The sequence below is a fragment of the Saccostrea echinata genome, unplaced genomic scaffold (genome assembly GCF_033153115.1).
Source record: "Saccostrea echinata isolate AGI-Se365-2 ecotype Australia unplaced genomic scaffold, CSIRO_AGI_Sech_v1 ptg000057l, whole genome shotgun sequence".
Lineage (NCBI taxonomy): Eukaryota > Metazoa > Mollusca > Bivalvia > Ostreida > Ostreidae > Saccostrea > Saccostrea echinata.
In genome coordinates, this window is record NW_026889806.1 from 4,820,711 (window position 1) to 4,839,738 (window position 19,028).

The window sequence follows — 19,028 nt, forward strand, 5'->3', positions numbered from 1 at the left end:
AAAAACTGTGAGTGAAAAATCATTAATTTCTGAGAACCCCCATGTATCACCTTTTATATATAGGCTGCCTGATTGTTACGTGGAACTGTACTTAACTCACTAGACACTACCTCAAATCACCTGTAAACAACCTGTACCTGAAAGTCTAAATGTAGGTCACTAATGTCAAGGTCAGCTGATCAAGAGAAAAAGAGATTAATGTAGGGTGGAAACAGGTATCTTAGATTAATAGAATTAATTTCTTGTACACTACAATTGTCTTTTGCTCAAAAATAAATAATATTTACATTTATATTATATACAGGAAGGATATAGCAGGCTATTTACTGTATAACACTAGTATGCCTGTCTGACTGGTCAGTCCAAAATACACGTGTTTTGAGCACAACAATAAAAAAATTTTTACCTTACCGTGCTGGCAAGCTTCTAAGTATCACAATGAATATATTGTCACAAAAAGTTCAATTATGTCACTTTCACTGAAAGTCCAGCGTTGAATGGATTACGCAATAATCACAGTCTCTATCTGTACACACTATACACCACGTCGGTGGATCCTAGATCCTCCTCGGCGTGAGATCCTCACGGTCAGTCTCGCAATAGGCAGTCAGCCAATCCCGCCGTGGATGCCATTGAAATGGGGTTCGTTTAAGGAATAATAAATACAAACACCATGTTGTTGTTGTGGATAAGTGTATTATCAGTATTATCACAGCTCTGAAATAAATATAAACAATCATAAATATTTTATAACAAAGCATACATGTAGATCACTTGCCAGATAGCACGGTCAAATGAAGAGTTATTTCCCTTTAATTGTGCTCATAGATAAAACATTAAGAGTTATCTTTCTTAATCAATAATATGTACAAAGTATGAACACTCTGGAATATATAGATAAAACAATGAGATCAAATTATACTGAACTCTTCCAGAATAATATAATTATATAGACAATATTCAAAATATATATACATCATACCTATATGTGATATAGAGCCATAACTCCAATATATATATATATATATAGCTGAACACAGCTGTACTCTATTCAGTGATCTGTGTATGAATAATATAAATATAACTTTACTATATTACACACTTATTGTCACAGATATAAAATATACTTATTACTCTGAATATTTACAAAGTCATAAAATAATCACACAAACTGAACTTTCATACTTTATATTAGAATATTATTATTTGGGAATTTACCAGATAAACAATTATATAGAAATAATGAAATCAGTAAAAGTAAACTTACATTCTGTCCTGTCTTGGTCATTGTCATAAATAAATCATCATATCAAAAGCCAATATGTCTACTCAGACCAAGATCTCCAACAAAAAGTAATTAACTAAGTAAAAACCAAAAGAGAGGGAAACTAACCAACCAATGAAATCCAAGTTGGCCTGGACACTACACAAGATATATATAGAAAAGGGACAGGGGTTTAAATGACCACTGTGATGTCATACATCTATAAATAACTAAATAAACACAGATTGATGTAAATAATTCCATGTGGATTTATTCAATAAATGAAATGCTGTAAAGAAATAAATATGACAATTTAACTGAATTAATGTAATCCTGAAATATAATAATTAATATATGAAATAAATCACCCTATCACAATAATATACACATTACACTTTGAAAGTATCTCGGGAAAAGACAGTCCTAAACTTTTTTTTATTAAAGTTAAAGTCATATATGGCGTATTTAACTAAAATTAAAAAGATCTTTCTATTTGTTTTATTACTTTATATAAAGATAGGACTTTCCTGTAACTTACACAATTAAAATCAATCACGTTTCACAGGTATTAGAAATTTAATACAATATCCGATTTATTTAACGACTCCGCATTTAATTAACAGACACAGTTTAAAATCAATTTAACTATGGAAACATTCAAGTTCAAAATCGGTGAAAATTTTTATTTGAACGTAAAAAAAAAAAATATATCACGTTTATCTTCACTCAATCTCGTATTTTTATTTATTTTAGTTTTAGCTCAGATACGCCATATATAGCTTTAAAGTTTGTAAATTCATAGCTACTTGCTCTATTTTTATTGATTTTCTAAATCTTTTGTCTCAGAATTAGAGTATTGAACCAATTAAATGAATGTCATTTGACATACTTGCAACTATAGAAATATAATACTCGTCCTCAAACCATATTGCATAGTTTGATCTTGATCTTGACTTGAAAAGGTATATCTATAAATAGAAACAGGTGATTTCCTTTTAAATTCTTGAGTCGGCCGTGTCGTCGGAGAGGCAGCTATGGCTCTTTCAGGACCTTCTTAATATCTGCTTTTGAATACTAGTGGGACGAGTTAGTTTTAACGAAATAATTTCCTAGATGATAAATCACTAGAAATTAATGTATGTTTTCAGGTTTCATTTATATAAATTTTTTTTTTTAATATGGAATGGTTGTATAAAGTGTGGACAAGCCATATGTTCTGATTTGGCTGACTTTAGAATGATGTTTTTGAAATTAAAATTTGCTAAAAAATTCTTTTAGCATCCAGATTTAGGTAATACCGCTTCTGGAATAAGTTTCTGCACAATAATGCTGAAGTTTTTCCTGTAAATAAAGTGATTAAGTGACACAGTTGGTATGATTGCGTTTAAAATCCTGTCACAAAACCGTGTTTTGTTTCTTACCAAAGACATAGCAATCCTCATAAAATAATAAAACCTTAGACCCCTCGAGAAAAAAAGGAGTAAAGTTAAATGCAGTCAACAACTCTAGCTGCATATAAAATTAAAACAAAGTTTGAGAATTCGCAGAACACTGTTTATTTTAAAAAAAATAAGTATTGATTAGATTTTAAAACAGGTTTCATCCAAAAAGGACGTGGTTGTTCAAGTTTCTTCTGGTGTTGCATGTAATTGTATGAGGTCTCCGTCTGATAATGAATATTCATGCAGTCTTTATTTCCCTGCATGCTCTAGTGTTTTGTATGGTAATACGTGTTTTAGAATGAAATATATGGAGATAATGAACAGTGTTCAAGCTCAAAAGTCCATTAAACAATACAAATTTTGGAGCAGAGCAAACACAGACCTCTAAAACATCAGAGGTGGGATCAGGTGCCATGAAGGAGTGAGCATCCCCTGCCGACCGGTAACACCCGCCGTGTGCTCCTTGTCATGATCGGGTAATAACTAAAAAAAACACGACAATTCAGTATGTAAATAATGGCCCAACAATTATATTGAATATTAATGGGCACCCAATTGAAGTTGTCGATAAGTTTGTTTATCTGGGTGTGTTACTAAATTTCAATGGTAATTACAACAGTACACAAAAGCAACTAGCATACCAAGGAAGGAAGGCCATGTTTGCATTAAATTCAAAAGTAAAAAGTATGTGTATTAATACAGAAACCCTTTTGTCACTTTTTGACACCTATGTAACAAGTATTTTAAACTATGGTTGTGAGGTTTGGGGTAGTCATAATGCTAGTGATGTAGAAAAAGTACAGTTGGAATTTATAAAATCTGTTTTAGGCGTAAGGAAAAACACAAACTCTGCTTCAGTGTATTTGGAAACTGGTAGGCTACCTATGAAAATTACTCGACTGTATAGAATGTTCAAATTCTGGTTCAAGGTTTTATCTAGTGAAAATTGTATAATAAAAAACTGCTATGATGAACTATATGATAACTGTGACAGAATGAAAAACAGTAAGAAAAATTGGGCCTTTTGTATTAAAGAAAAATTGTATGAAATTGGGTTAGGATATATGTGGTGTGAACAAGATAGAGCTTGTTATAGAATTTTTTTCCCAATTATAAAACAAAGATTGAATGACATATGTGTTCAAAACCTTATGGAAGAAATCAATTATTCATCAAAATGTAACATTTACAAACATATAATAGACAATTTTTCTTTACAGTATTATCTTTGTAAGCCCATACCTTCTATGTACAAAAAGCAAATTGGTCGAATTAGGCTTTCATCTCATAACCTTGAAATTGAGTCAGGACGACATAATAAAATACCTAGGGAGAGTAGAATGTGCAGAATGTGTAAAAGTGAAATAGAGGATGAATACCATTTTGTTTTAATTTGTCCATATTTTGAAAAGCTCCGTAAAAAATATATCAATTGTATTACTGGCAAAAACCGTCTGTTTTTAAATTTGTACAATTATTAGGTACACGCAATGTCCATGATCTTTGTAACTTAGGGAAATATATTCATTTTGCTTTTAAATTGAGAGAAAGCATTCTCTCATATGGTAATTCTCCATGAAATCATGATTGTTATATTGTATAATGTTTTTGTAATCAATAAGGACCGCTATACAATGCCATTTTGTAATATTTTGTATTATATATTGAAATGCGATAAGATGTATGTCTTAAGCAATAAATAAATAATAATAAATAAGTATGAAAAACGTCAGTCAGCATTTGACTTAATGATAAATTGTATTTGCTGACAAGGTCATTGTATCGATCATAGAACTTACGAAATGATGACTTTAAACGAGACTGTTGATATTCTCGTTTCATTGACTTGTTTGTCAATAACTTGCCTCGTTTCAGAAATTGGTCATACGTAGAGCATGCTCTTGCGTATCTAATAAACTGAGAGATATAAACCCCGTATGCAGGTGATAAGTGTATATTGCTACATAAATAAGGGAAGTTGACGATTGAAAAGTTAAAGTCATCACGTTTATCATAAAGCTTTGTTGTTAGATTACCATTAACGTCTTTCTCTAGTAAAATATCCAAATATGAAACAGATGTGTCAGACTCTGTGGTATCTTTTATTTCAAGCTCACCGGAACATATCGTGTCGACATAAGAATGGAAATAACTATTGTTATAGTGATAGTGACCATGATATTATTTACTCAGTATTTAAGATTCTCATTTATTGAGACCAGTGATGTTTCTCTTTTTTCAATTTGTTTTCTTTTCAATCGTAGTTATTCTAATAATATCATGTCTAAATACTGTGTAAAACTGATTATCTGATTACTACAAGGTAAAATAGAAGAACTTAGTGGTAGCTCCTAACAAATATGCCAAATTCTTGCTCTTAAAAAATACACTTCGTGAGTAGGAACAAAGTTAAAAGATATCATTTATTGAAATTTAATTGGAGTATATCTATTTATAAAATATTTTTCTTAAGATTTTTTTTGGGACTATTCTAATTACCTGATATTTGCCTTGGATCTTTTTCTTAAGAAAGAAAATGTTAAAAACAGAACCAACGTCCAATTTTATAATAATAATGACGAATCTTCTTCAAAGAAATTTACTCAGATGAATGACTTCTTTTTCAATGCTTTATATCCGATTAAAATTCATTATGAAATAGTTGTATGAGAACATTGATTCATAAGACATGCTTTTTTTTTTAAAAAAGATATTTTATAATAGTTATTAGTCACCAAAACATAAGCCATTTAGTTTAGCACCGATTGAATTAATGGCGATTTTTAACCGACAATTTTGCCACATTAGTCTAAAGACACTGTATAAATAATATGTGCACTGCATGAGACATTTATTGGAAAAAATACTATTATACCCTTATATGTGTATTTCTGTTGTTCCTTACGCAGTAGGACTTTAAACATAGTCTCCACTTTGGCAAGGTCTATTTATATATCACGCTGAATAATTATATATGTAGTCCTCAAATACCATAATTGTTTTGAGAGAGTATCATTATACTTTACTATTTATCAGGTACCAAGAGGAGAAAAAAGACTTCGAATCAAGAATGAAAGAGCTTGAAAACCATCTGAAAAAGAAATACGAAAGGTAAAAGATATTATGAAAATTAAAAATTCTAGAAGAAATATGAAATATATTGAAATGAAAAAGGAAATGATAACGAACGTGATCGACCTAAAAAAAATTTCAAAGAAAAAAAAATGGGACCTGTGCAAAAAACCGGATACCGGGCAATTTCAGAGGTGGGATCATATGCCTAGGAGGAGTAAGCATCCCCTGTCGTTCGATCACATCCGCCGTGAGCCCTATGCATTGCTCAGATAGACTTAATATTCCGTTGTCAAATGTATTATTAAAAGGATGGCCTAACAATTGATATAAAAACATATCGTTCAAAATACAATCCATTGATAGGTTGTATTTGCAAACAAGGTCAATATATATAATGACAGAATAATAGGTTGGGAGATGTACACACAATATGCAGGAGAAGGGGAATATTACTACATTTATAAAGAAAGTTGACGCTGAAAAGTGGTCGTCTTGTTTGTTATAGATTTTGGTTGTTAGTTGGCCATTATGCCTATAGTCAGTAAAATATCCAAATATGAAACAGATGTGGCAGACTCTGTGGTGTCTTTTATTTCAAGTTCACTGTGATATATATCGAGTCAACATATGAATGAAAATAAGTTAAATAACTATTGTTAATTGATGAAATGACGCCGATATATCTTAGTGTCGAGTTGAAAATTACAGTAAGAGTTTTCTTCTTCTCATATAGAAGTTTCTGAATAAATTCTGCTTCATAGGAATACAAAAATAGGTCTGCTAATAACGAGGCGCAATCATTGGCCATCACAATTTCTCCAATATCACATAGATATTGTTAATGAGGTTCCCAGCATCTGTTTTTTTTTCTATAATCACCTGCATAGTACTTGTGTGTAAAATCAGAATGATTTTCAAGAAAGAAACTTTGTAGATGACCAATCACAAGATATGAAAATTTCCGAGTTCCATTTTCATTAAAGAAGCAGTTATTTATGATATCAAAAAACCTTATCCTTAATTTATAGTGGGGAATATTGCAGAGAGGTATTTTATAGTTAATTATTACTTATTGTTTCTGATTAACTGCTTGAAGTGCAATACAAGAAAAAGAGGACACAGAAAATACTCTTCGGAAGGACCTAAATAAACTAAAGAAAGAAATCCAAAGGGTAGGAAGTTTAAGTTCCGGTGGAAAGACCTCCAAAAGACCACGGTACAGGACGGAGTCTGACGTGTACGATATAGGAGAACTGATGTCGACTTTGGACATCGTGGCAAAGGACTTACATAGTCAGCAAGACAGAAACAAGTAAGCACTTCTTTTTTATAAGAATAAAAATTTGACTGTGTGACTCAGAAAAGGTTCTGGTCTAGAAAAGACGTTTTAGAAATGCCACCTTGCTATTAATTAAGATATTATAAAGCTTTATGTCACAAGAAATAATCATATGGACAGATCAAACTTGAATACCTAATTTGTGGAACAATTATCAAAATCAGTCAGAATATAAAGTTATGCAATATTATTTTTTTGAACTCAACTATGCCATTGTCATTGAATCATCATATGATATGTAACATTTTGACGTTTGCTGGGTGTTGACGTTTAATATTTTTCTAATCAAAATACTTGTAGTAAATAATGAAATTTACTTCTCAGACCTGAGTGAACGATTTTCTGAGTAGAGATGTAAAGATTTTTTTATATTGGATTCCTATTGAATTGCACAATACAATTGCATCAAATGCAGATCCAACTCTATAAATAATTTTAGAGGAATTGAAGAAGATTCCGCCGTCTGGAAGAGTAATTATTTAGAACTGGAGAAGGAGATAAATAGATTTTGTCATGATATCTCCCCTTCTCCTCGGAACAATTCAAAGAATACGAGCACTCCCCGACCTGGCTCGAATTCAGTGGTAGCCTTACAAGCCCTGTTAGAGGAAACTAGAACAAAAGTCCTCAGCCGACTGCAGAAAATGGAAGAAAAAGACAGGTGAGAAGTCGTTCATTTCCTGTAATTAAAGTTGTGTGTGGTGTTGGTTACTTCAACTTTAAACAAGTAAAACATCTTTTTGATTTTTTTATTTACATTTTATACAAGTATGGCTTTTACCATAATATCTATTTTCTTTTCTCTGTAAACTTTGAAGAAAATGAGAATTATAGAATTTTTTTAAATAATTCTTACTTTTTGAATCTTGACATACTTCATACTGCTAAAAAAACAAGTGGTGTTCGTCTCCAACAACTTATCATTCATTCAAGAATACTGTGAATAGCATAGATATTGCATTCTTTTATTGATGTTTTTTTAAGCTTTTACTGTTTAAGCACATTGCATAGACTAACCTTTTCTTTATGGTAAAGGGATCTTTCTTTAGTTGAATTTCCACCGTTTCTGTCTGTTCCCAGGACTTTACACGAACAAGACCAACAGATCAGCAGACTTCGTGAGTCCAGTACTCTGCTGAATCAGTTGGTTAGTGAGATCGAAGCTTCCTTCAAAGAACTTCCATCAAACACACACCATAGTGAAAGCACATTATCTTTACGAAGCAGCTCCAATCTTAGATCTATAGAAATGTTAAAACACATAAGACTGTACATTAACGAATCTCTTAGGTAAAACTAGTATATTTATTTTTTTTATTAAGTTTTTGCTTTTTCTTATTTCTTCTTCATAAATAATCTTAATAATTATTTTATGAAAGTTTTTCTTCTTGTATACTTTTGATATATTTTGTTAAGGTTTGTTTCTTTTCTCCAATTTTGCTGATAGAGTTTTGGTAGCAACACACTTTATTTTACAAATTGTAGTGCAACAAAGGGAAAAGATAAAACCCTCCAGGAAGTAGAGAACGATTTAGCGGCTCTGGAAAGTCGCATCATGAATCTGGACACAGGTGTTACGCCCACTTACACTGAAGACAATATACATGGAGACACGCCCACTCCCACTCGACAGCTGTCAATAGTCAGTCAAAGTCATGAGGGCGTGTCTGAGTCATGTAGCAAGCTGCTTAAAAAACTTGATGTTGTACAAATAGGATTTGTACAGATTCAGACCCAGAATAAACAAATGGTCAAGTTAGTTTGATAACTCTAATTACTAATTATGAAGCAATTTGTTTGTTTGGAAAAGTGTATTTCTATAGAAAACTAGATACACTCAGAATAGATGTTGGCATGATATCATTTAGAGCAGATGGTACATATCAATTAAAGAAAAAAAGATTAAATTAGAGGATATTTACGTTCCCGTAATAGTAAGAGAATTGGTTTTATTTTCCAGTAGAAGTTTCTATTCTAGTGAAATATTTCTGAAAAACATTACATTTTAGTGAAATAAACTCCCTGAGGAAAATATCAGACTTGTTAGCTAAGACCAAACAAGACTTGGAGGGGATATGTAAAGTACTGGACGTTTCTCTGAGGGAGGTGGATACATCCAATATCTCTCACGTGGTACGGGTCTGTAAACTAGGGGCGGAGGGAAAAGTGAAGGAGGTGGACATCAAAGAGGGGTAAGTTAGACTCTCTAGGTATGGGGAGGGATAGTAGACACTGTATTGTGAGATTGTGGCGATTGTGTAGAAAAAGTGTGAATAACTACATATGCTTGTACAGAGTAAAGATAGTCACGACTACCTTAAGAGAAATGATTACCACTGTGTGTGTACAAGGGGGAGAGAGAAACATGGCGGTCTGCATACATAAGGAGAAATTCAAGTCTACAAAATTGCAAGGACGTCACAACTGTGTACATTCGAAGTTGTATATCAATACCTATTCATGCGTATGCTGTCTGGAACAGCTAGCTAAACCTCACACCTCATACTTGATCATTGAAGAACACATGGTAACTGGTTCCATATTTATTAACAAGCGAATTCATATTCCAATCAGTGAATGAGCGAATGAGCCTAGGTGAGTGAGACAAAGTGAGCCTATGTGAGTGAGCCTAAGTGAGCGAGTGAGTCTACACGAGCGAGTAAGCGAATGAGCGAGTGAGCGAATGAGGTAAATAACTGAAATAAACAAAATCAAATACTATAATACTGATATACCAAAAAGACAATAACGGTGTTCCATAGAAATAGCTCACTTATAAACCTTATCATAATAACAAATTACTATAAAGCATATTAGATAAATTGAATAACAATAACTAATTCTCGTGACTTCAGTGACTTTAAACTTTACAAAAAATACCGGTCTGAATAAGTTTTCAATACACAAAAACTCTATAAATAATCAGCAAAAAACTTTACAAATAATAGGTATGAAGTTACAAAAGTTTCCTATAAAAACTTACATGGTAATAGGCCACAAATCGTAAGAAGGTAGAATGTTACATGTACATCCTCATGGATGGAACTCTAATGGCAGACTGAATGAAAACTTGCACGAGAAAATGAGGGAGATAACTCCTGACACAAAAGATTTCCACTCAAGGAAGATAATTCAAAAATTTACAAAGAAGGATAACTCTTTCTGATATCTGAATAATACACATATTTCACTCCGTATAATTACACAAAAAAGCAAACAAAAATAAATAAAAAATAAGAACTGTGACAGCACAATGCGACTGTCTAGACCTGCAGGTCTCAAGACCATAAACTGAGAATAGACTAAGTCAACATTTCAAATTTGTATAATTTTTTAAATAATTTTGAAAATGAAACAAAATTTTCACCATATGCTTAAATTTAATATTATACAAACCTGTAATTTTTTAAGCATGTTTGTTAAATTAATTTGAGGATATTCAGAATCTAAATTTTGACTTAAGTCTGTTCTCAGTTTATGGTCTTGGAGCCTGGTATAAAAAAGATAAGACAGTGAGATAGTTACGATGAAATATGGAGATAACAAGCAGTATTCAAGCTCAAAGCCCATTAAAAAATACAAATCGGGAGCAGAGCAAACACGGACCTCCAAAAACAGAGGTGGGATCAGGTGCCATGGAGGAGTTAGCATCCCCTGCCGACCGGTCACATCCGCCGTATGCTCTTTGTCATGATCTGTGAATAACGGAAAAATCCGTCGACAAATCAATGTGTAATAATGGCCTAACAATTACTATGAAAAACATCAGTCAGCATATTTAATGATAGATTGTATTTGCTGACAAGGTCATTGTATCGACCCTAGAACTTACGAAATGATGACTTTAAACGAGACTGTTGATATTCTTGTTTCATCAACTTGTTTGTCAATAACTTACCTCGTTTTAGAAATTGTTCATACGTAGAGCATGGTCTTGCGTATCTAATCAACTGAGAGATATACACCCCATATGCAGGTGATAAAGGTATATTGCTGCATAAGTAAGGGAAGTTGACGATAGTTGAAGTCATCACGTTTATCATAAAGCTTGGTTGTTTAATTATCATTAACGTCTTTTTCTAGTAAAATATCCAAATATGAATCAGATGTGTCAGACTCTGTGGTATCTTTTATTTCAAACTCACTGGTATACGGTATATCGTGTATATAAATGGAAATAACTATTGTTAATTGATAACACGCCGTAGATATATCTAACTGTCGAGTTGAAGGCCACAGCAAGAGATTCCTTCTTCTCATGTATAAGATTTTGAATAAATTCTGCTTCATATGTTTACAAAAATAGGTCTGCTAACAACGGGGCGCAATTGGTACCCATGGGAATTCCAACAGATTGTTGGAAGACCTGGTCTGTAAGTGTCTAAATATGGTATAAATTAGTTATGAGTGTTTAGATATGTTTAAAATGGTAGCTAGTCAAGGACTTGAAGGACGAGATGAGAGATGTTCCAAGTAAATGAATTTAAATTTGCACTATTTCAATATGGTTTATATGAAAATGTGTATTTTAAAAAATCCGATCCCTGTTAGTTTTAACTCTGTGTGATATTGATTACTATGCAGAATCAGTTTCCAGTATTTGGTTAGTTCCAAATTGTTCTAACAAGGTCTTTGAATGATAGTTCTCGATGACGTAACGGTATATGGATCCATTCAATCTAAATATTATTAATCAGCCCGTATCAACGTCTTCTGGGTGATTGCCTGGTTCAGATGGCATTAAGACAAATTAATCTCATTGCTGTCCATATCTCAATGTCTGATCACAATATCGTAGTAGTATATCTAATAAAATAACCTCTTAGTACTTACGTCAGGCAGACTCAAGTTGCAAGATTGCCTATATGATCAGCAGTAATTTGTTGATAATCGTGTAAACATTAGAAATGTATAATCTAGCTGAGTTATTTCTCTTGTTATGCATTATTGGTTTTTAGGATAATTCAGAGGACGAGATCGGACTTGGACAGACTCAGAGAAGATATACACAACTTATGGGAATATGTCAGCGACGACAACTCTGACACCACAGGGGGAGACAAGTCTGACAGAACTTCCTCTCGATCTAGTAACCCCAAACAATCTACTTCAGTCAAGGCCACGCCCTCACGACCCTCCACCAAGGAGGAAATGGACCAGATTCTCAGACAGTTTAATAAACTTAAGGGAGAAAATTCTACCTTATATGCGTGCGTATAAATACCATTATTCCTATTTTGTTTAAAACCAATTCGAGATTTTTTTTTCTTTTCTTTCTTGATAAATTTTGTCCCTATTCATATTTTTATGAAGTTTTACTCTTTTCTTAAAATAATTTTGTCCCTTTTTGTATTTTTATGAAGTCTTTGCAATTTTAATTTAAAGGACATTGCAAGAAAAAGATGGTACTGTGATTAACGCAGAGAGCAAACTGAAAGTAGAAAGAACACATCTTGCTCAACAGGTCAAGGACAGAGACGAGAAGCTGGCGCAAACTCTCATAGAGTGCGAGAGGTCCGTGTTCCATCTCAGACGATTCACATAATTTTCTCAAAAATGAAATGAAAAAAAGTTAAATAGGTCAACTGCTTACAATAAAGGTTTTTTTTTCAATAAATGAAATAAACTTATTGACAAAAACGGCAATGCTGTTTAAATATACCCAGTATTGATTTACAGTGTGGACTGGGTTGTTTTATTTTGCCTTTAATTATTTTTTTATAAGTTTGAAAACGGAACTCAATAAGGCAGTTTCTGAGAAAGAGAAAGCGGAAGAAAATGCAGAAAAAGAAAGGACAAGTTTACACAAACTCAAAGACCAGCTAGTAGAATTAGAGGAAGAATTCACAAAGGTCAAGGACACATATGAAGCGCGAGTGGATGACCTTCAAAAGAAACTCCGAGAGTCTGCAGAGGAAACTGATAAACTCTCCAAAGACAACCAGAATTTAGTGACCAGGTACTTGCCAAATGATTTACGTCTCTTTCTCTATAAAGTTTGTGTAAAATAAATATGTATGGATACATTCATTGCATTCCAGAGGATGTATCGTTTCTTAGGTCAGCATTATCTGACTGCATATAGAACGCTCATTAGCTTAATGAAGTACTGCGGTTCACCTCTGTCTTGTCGGATAAATATTGTGATTGTTTGTCTGGGATGTGTTTGTTTTGCATTCTGTCCAAAGCTTTAGTTAGGCAAGAATGTACTTTTTATGCAATTACGGCTAATGATGACAAATTAATGTTCTTATGTTGTGTAGACTGAGTTCCGTGGCCAGCGCTCAGCTTACGGACGGAAATCCCTCTATAGCCGACCTAAGCGATATTAACAGACCCACGAAGATTGCCGAGAAATTCTCAGAACTTTACGACAATGAATGGACGGACGCATTCGAGGCGCTGACGGGTCAATATCATATGAGCGAGAAAGAAGCCATAGACTGTCTGCTGAGGATTCTTAAGGTTTCTGGGAAAATATTTCTGATTCCTAAAAATTACACGTAAAAATTATCAATAATACAAATCTACATAGGATTAAGGTATCAATTATAAAAATGTTTACAATAAAAAGGTGACATGATTAGGTTTTCAAATAAAATTACATAGAGATCATGCAGTTATTTCAAGTGCACAAACTTTAATATTTAGTAACAATCAACATAACCTTTGTATATTGTCAAACTAAGCATTTGCAGTTATCGGTATTCAGTAATCAATTTTATAACTAAGTAATTGAATAGGTACATTCTATGTATCAGTAAATACATTTTCTTTAGGACTGTTACAACTTTGGTAAAGTTGCCGCCAGTGGTCAGTTATCCGAGCTTCACAAAGTTCTCTTGATGCTCCACACGACCGGCAGAACCAGAGAAACGGTTTGTGGCATTTTATCTCAAAGGTTAAAAATTTCCTTTTTATTGTATGGCTCCTGTTGACAATATGGCTACCCAAGAGAATCAAAATAATGCTCAAAAGGCGAGGGGAATACTGTAACCTAGGGATACCAAAGTTACTGCATTCATATAATCAATCTAATGGAATACCACAGGGGAAAAAAACATGGCAATATGAATTGAGGACAATTCATTAAGTACCCCTCGCCATTCTTTTGAAATTATTTCTTGTCTGATCCGATTATAAAAAGTAAAGATTCTTTTTATTGACTTTGATATTTTATAATCTATACCAGCCAATAGATAGTTATTTTACATTCAATTCGGATTTTAGCCAATCAGAGCAAACACTAATATACATATGTATATTTATATGGTATTTAGCAGAAAAATCGTGATTGGGAATACAATTACCTATAAAGATGATGTTTAACACTTTTTTTTCTTTTAGCTTGTATTGTCTAGTATTAAAAAACTCTCGAAAGATGAAATAAAAGCGGTTAAAGATCTAAGAAAGGCCTGTGCTGTCCATGCAACCAAAGCTGTTCTAAAGGTATGAACACTAGCGGGATAAACATTTACTTAAATAAATCACACATTATATCTTTAGGTGAGTATCTTACTCTTGTGTATCAGTTAAAAATCCACCTTTCTGGACAATAGTTGAACAATAAGTCAGGCCTAAGAGAAAAATATCTTTGTTTACTATTACATGCGAATAAAAAAAATAGGGTCAGTAGGATTTTGTTTTTATTTATTTTATTTATACATGTATATTCATTTATTGATTTTTTTTAATGCGTAACTTTGATTTTTTTTCTCAGTTATTATTATTTTTTTTAATGTAAAGGCATAAGATTTTTTTCTTAATTATTCTTTTTTAATGTAAAGGCATAACTTTGAAATACATTCTTTTAAAAGACAGTTTAAAGCTTTATTTTTCTGGCCATAATTTTTACCCACCAGAGAGCTCTTAATATCTTGATGGCTACTAAAAGTGATCTTATGACCTTTCAAGGAAAACGAACAGACATATACAATTTCCGGAGTCTACAAAGATAAAATATATTTGGGTCGGCGCATGAAATTAGGGTTGATCGGGATACAATAAACAATCATTTTTTTTCTTAGGCCTTATAATTCTGCAGTATAAATGTTTAATCAATTTACAGATTTCAGAGGAAATCTGCAAATTCATCAAGCACAAAAATTTATGAATATTAAATCAATATAAATGTATATATTTCAGTAACACATAAAGTACAATATCTCTGTAACGATATTCATTATTCAAATTTAGGCGGGAAACAATACTCATTAAGAAGAGTAGACTAGCGCCATAACTGATTTGATTCCATTTCAGTTGTTTAATGACACACCTGATGGACGGACCGTTCTCAGTGATTCCCAACAGTCGTCCTGTTCAAGCTTCATCTCCAGGGCCGTGGAGCTGTGCTGGCTCATGAATGTCCAGGACCCGCCTCTCGCGGTCACGTGGTCTGTCAAGCCTGGCGAGAGCTGTGACAACTCGCGGTATAAACAGTTCACACACTCCGGTCAGTTTGTCGAGTTCCTTGTTTGGCCTCCACTGTACTTGTTCAAGGACGGGCACCTGCTCAGTAAGGGCGTGGTTCAGTGTATATGATGATGGCTTTGTATGGGTTTTTTTTTCTGGAGATGTCATTCACGATTATAACAATTTGCCAAATGTTGATGTATATCTATATACTTTGTTCTGTTATTTGTTCTGTGAAATATTAAATATAGATTTTTTAAAAAAAAAATTCATTTCCTTGATAGAAACGGGTATAAAATCGCCAATTAATTGAAGCCCGTGTCAAAACGATGTAGTGAAATAGGGTCAAAAACAAAGACCACCATGGTACATTTTGCAAATAAGTTTATTCCAATTTTGGATCCAGAGGACATAACGGTAAAGACTTCCACATGATGTAGATACTGCATCGGTATTCCTACATGGAATACAGTTCTGTTAAAAAAAGGATTGTCATTAGAGCCAAAGCTTAAGTCACAAGAAGAAATCGATTTACGGGATATGATATTACAGGGATTTATTAGACATTAACTCGCGCAGATACCCCCTTAGGTTTGATGGCAATTAATTTCAAGTTCATTAGATACAGCGACTAAATTTTCAAAAGGATTTTCATACAAAAACCTTTGAATTAACTTAAAAAGATATTCTAATTATTTTTGCATCGCAATGACTGAGTATTAAAATACCTTTTAATACAAGATACATTATATATATATTCCTTAATATAACGTCTTTCTTAGTAATTATGATATCCCTATGATTCTGAATATTCTTGATTCAAGAAGCAAGATTTGCTGTCATTCAAATCAATCATTATAATTCCTCTAGTGTTCTAACCAAACGGCAGTCTTACTTCAGTTAGATGTATAGGAATCTTTTCTGAATCTTACTTCAGTTAGATGTATAGGAATCTTTTCTGAATCTTACATCAGTTAGATGTATAGGATTCTTTTCTGCTGAATCTTACTTCAGTTACATCTAAAAGAAAAGGTTCTTATACAACTAACTTAAGTAAGATTCAGCAGAAAAAGATATCATGATATTGATTTTTTAAAAAACAAATTGTTTTTTTTTTCAATAAATTAATCTAAGTCGTTGATTAAAATTAAACCTTTGACATTTAATCCCGTATTCTGGAATCGCCAGACTTGATCCCCTGGGGAGCCATCTTCTCGGGTTTCGTTTCAGACATAAACTCGGTGTAATAGCGATATAATTCAGTGCTCAGCCATTAATGCTCCTTTCATTATATAATAATGGAGTCTAAAATGTGAGTAATAGAGACTATTCATCAGATCCACTTCACTGGATAGTTCCTTTGAAATCAAATGAAATTCATTTCAGTTATAAAGCATCTTTTTTATCATTTCATGAAAACGACGTGCATGTACCATAAGTCCCGCAGCAACTGTCCAAAATAGTGATGTCTTTAAATTTATGAGTTCTGATATACGATTTTAACAATTGAATTATCAATATAAGACGTGGGTGTTTGAAAATTAAATCGGTTTTCCATACTTGGCGTCTCGCGACAGTATAATTATTTGAACTATAAACTGACAATAACTCTACAATAAAAATGTCCAGACTGAAAGGGATAAAATTGAAACCAACTCAAGGTTAACATCTTTCTATTGGATTTTTTTAATTGTCTACATTGGATTGTACCAGACCTATCTGAAGATTTACCCTAGATTGATCTTACAGCCATCTTACTTGTTCTTGTTTGTGTGGTATCGCTGTTTCTGTTCGTTAATGATTCTATGAGACGGTCGTGCAATGATTTTACAAAGAACCATTAATGTCACATGTACATGTATTAGCTTTGTACAATGACATTATTTAATGGAATTCTTCTTCTTCTTTTTTTCTAAATAAGTCATTATTGTTTCTGATGTTAAATGTATTGATAAAATGAGCAGTAGAAATCATTATGTCTGTCTACATAATTTTTAATTTTTGCCTATTTTATCCATAAAATTGAGCAGATATGCTGTTCCCCATCGGTATCAGTAGGTACAAACAATTAATGTATTCTGTGTATGGTGTATTGAAGTTAGCAGTGGGAGAAATCTCGTGACAGTTACTGAATCCTCAGAAGATTGTCGTCGTCTCCATACCTAATTATAGGGGAGGAATGTAGTACACGAAGCTAGAATTGTAGACTTGGGACCAGATAAATCCAACCAAAGAGCTGAAATATAGGGATTTTTATTCCTTCCAGAGATGTCTATTCATTAGATGTATGAGTTATCACGGACTGTATGAAGACAAAAGCCGGTCGATATGTGATTCCTTATAGTAGATTAGGGACATGCAATACTCTACAATTATAAAGCTGTTTACTTTTTGAAGAATTCCACGAGGTTTGAACTTGTTTGTTAAATATAAGATGATACACTTTCATGTTGTCAAATTGAATTCCGCGAGGTTACTAGCATAAACAGTGTGATGATACATTTTTAAGTTGTCAAAATAAATTTACTGATTGTTAGAAATAATTTGAATAGGGGACTGATTGTCATGGACTAAATCTAGGAAAGAAAAAAAAAACTTCATTTTTAATATAAGCTGATCATAGTTACACCTTTTTCCCTTCCTTTATGCGAAATGTAGAATTATGGTTTAGTGATTTTAACATTTATTTGAAATGAATCACAACTCTTAAAAAAGCATGATGATTGCCTTTTCTAGACCCATAAACCTTATCGCTTAACCTAATTCTCGCAACTATGCTGAAAGCCATTTTCTGATTGAATCATTTGCCACTCCAATATTGAATATTGACAAATGTTACTTTGGGTATAATCTGTTAATAACCATTATCTGTCACAAAATCAAATAAAGGATATGACATATTCTTTTAAATATATAGTAATGTTGATGTTGGAGATGATACTTATTAATGTTAGGGCGTGGCTTGGTCAACAACCTTACACACTCCTCACTATATCATTAGTGTCACGTTTCCGATAATAAAGGTAGCAATGCTACCAAAGACCTTTGCAACACACAGCTTTCACTGTCATCTTAGGGGGAGGAGGTGGCACAAAAGAGTGTAAGGGGGAGGGGGGTAAGAAGTGAGAGGGAGAGAAGGAAGAAAAGTACCACAAGTTATTATGTCTATCCATTCATATGACTTAATTTGATGTAAAAATGCAATGCATCGCCAGCATTACATTTACATTGTACTTCATCAAGAAACTCCAAGGCCAATAACGTCGAGATTTTTGCTAATAAGTCTCTTTTTTGATCAGTACTGTATAAATACCTTACAGAAAAACATCTTGCAGGTAAAAGAGTGTAGACTGTAGGAACAAAGGAGTGACGTCACAACAGAGTTTACTATCACCCATGTTAGTCTTTTCAATCTGGTGAGCTACAGAAGATAAGTCAGTTTTGGAAAAATAAAGCAAGGTCGCCATCTTTTTATAACACAATCAGAAGCGGTGAC

General features: G+C 32.9%; 1 protein-coding gene and 1 long non-coding RNA gene across 2 annotated transcripts in view; one reads left to right on the top strand and one right to left on the bottom strand.

The window, feature by feature from the left end:
- The window catches only part of LOC133174154 (myosin-9-like), a 39,980-nt gene extending 24,245 nt beyond the window's left edge, over positions 1 to 15,735 (top strand). Inside the window, exons 8-20 of the mRNA XM_061309211.1 lie at positions 5,743 to 5,817; positions 6,878 to 7,093; positions 7,560 to 7,781; positions 8,201 to 8,410; positions 8,606 to 8,875; positions 9,130 to 9,312; positions 12,079 to 12,330; positions 12,506 to 12,634; positions 12,846 to 13,079; positions 13,384 to 13,585; positions 13,900 to 13,998; positions 14,468 to 14,569; positions 15,380 to 15,735. Coding sequence (XP_061165195.1) covers positions 5,743 to 5,817; positions 6,878 to 7,093; positions 7,560 to 7,781; positions 8,201 to 8,410; positions 8,606 to 8,875; positions 9,130 to 9,312; positions 12,079 to 12,330; positions 12,506 to 12,634; positions 12,846 to 13,079; positions 13,384 to 13,585; positions 13,900 to 13,998; positions 14,468 to 14,569; positions 15,380 to 15,661 — 2,476 coding nt within the window. The 3' untranslated portion in view covers positions 15,662 to 15,735. The remainder of the gene's footprint in view (positions 1 to 5,742; positions 5,818 to 6,877; positions 7,094 to 7,559; positions 7,782 to 8,200; positions 8,411 to 8,605; positions 8,876 to 9,129; positions 9,313 to 12,078; positions 12,331 to 12,505; positions 12,635 to 12,845; positions 13,080 to 13,383; positions 13,586 to 13,899; positions 13,999 to 14,467; positions 14,570 to 15,379) is intronic.
- Positions 9,651 to 10,339, bottom strand: LOC133174293 (uncharacterized). Its single transcript, XR_009719108.1, has 2 exons — positions 10,104 to 10,339; positions 9,651 to 9,816 (listed from the first exon to the last, which is right to left on the bottom strand). It is a non-coding gene; the product is annotated as an uncharacterized LOC133174293 (long non-coding RNA).
- Positions 15,736 to 19,028: the final 3,293 nt, after the last annotated feature.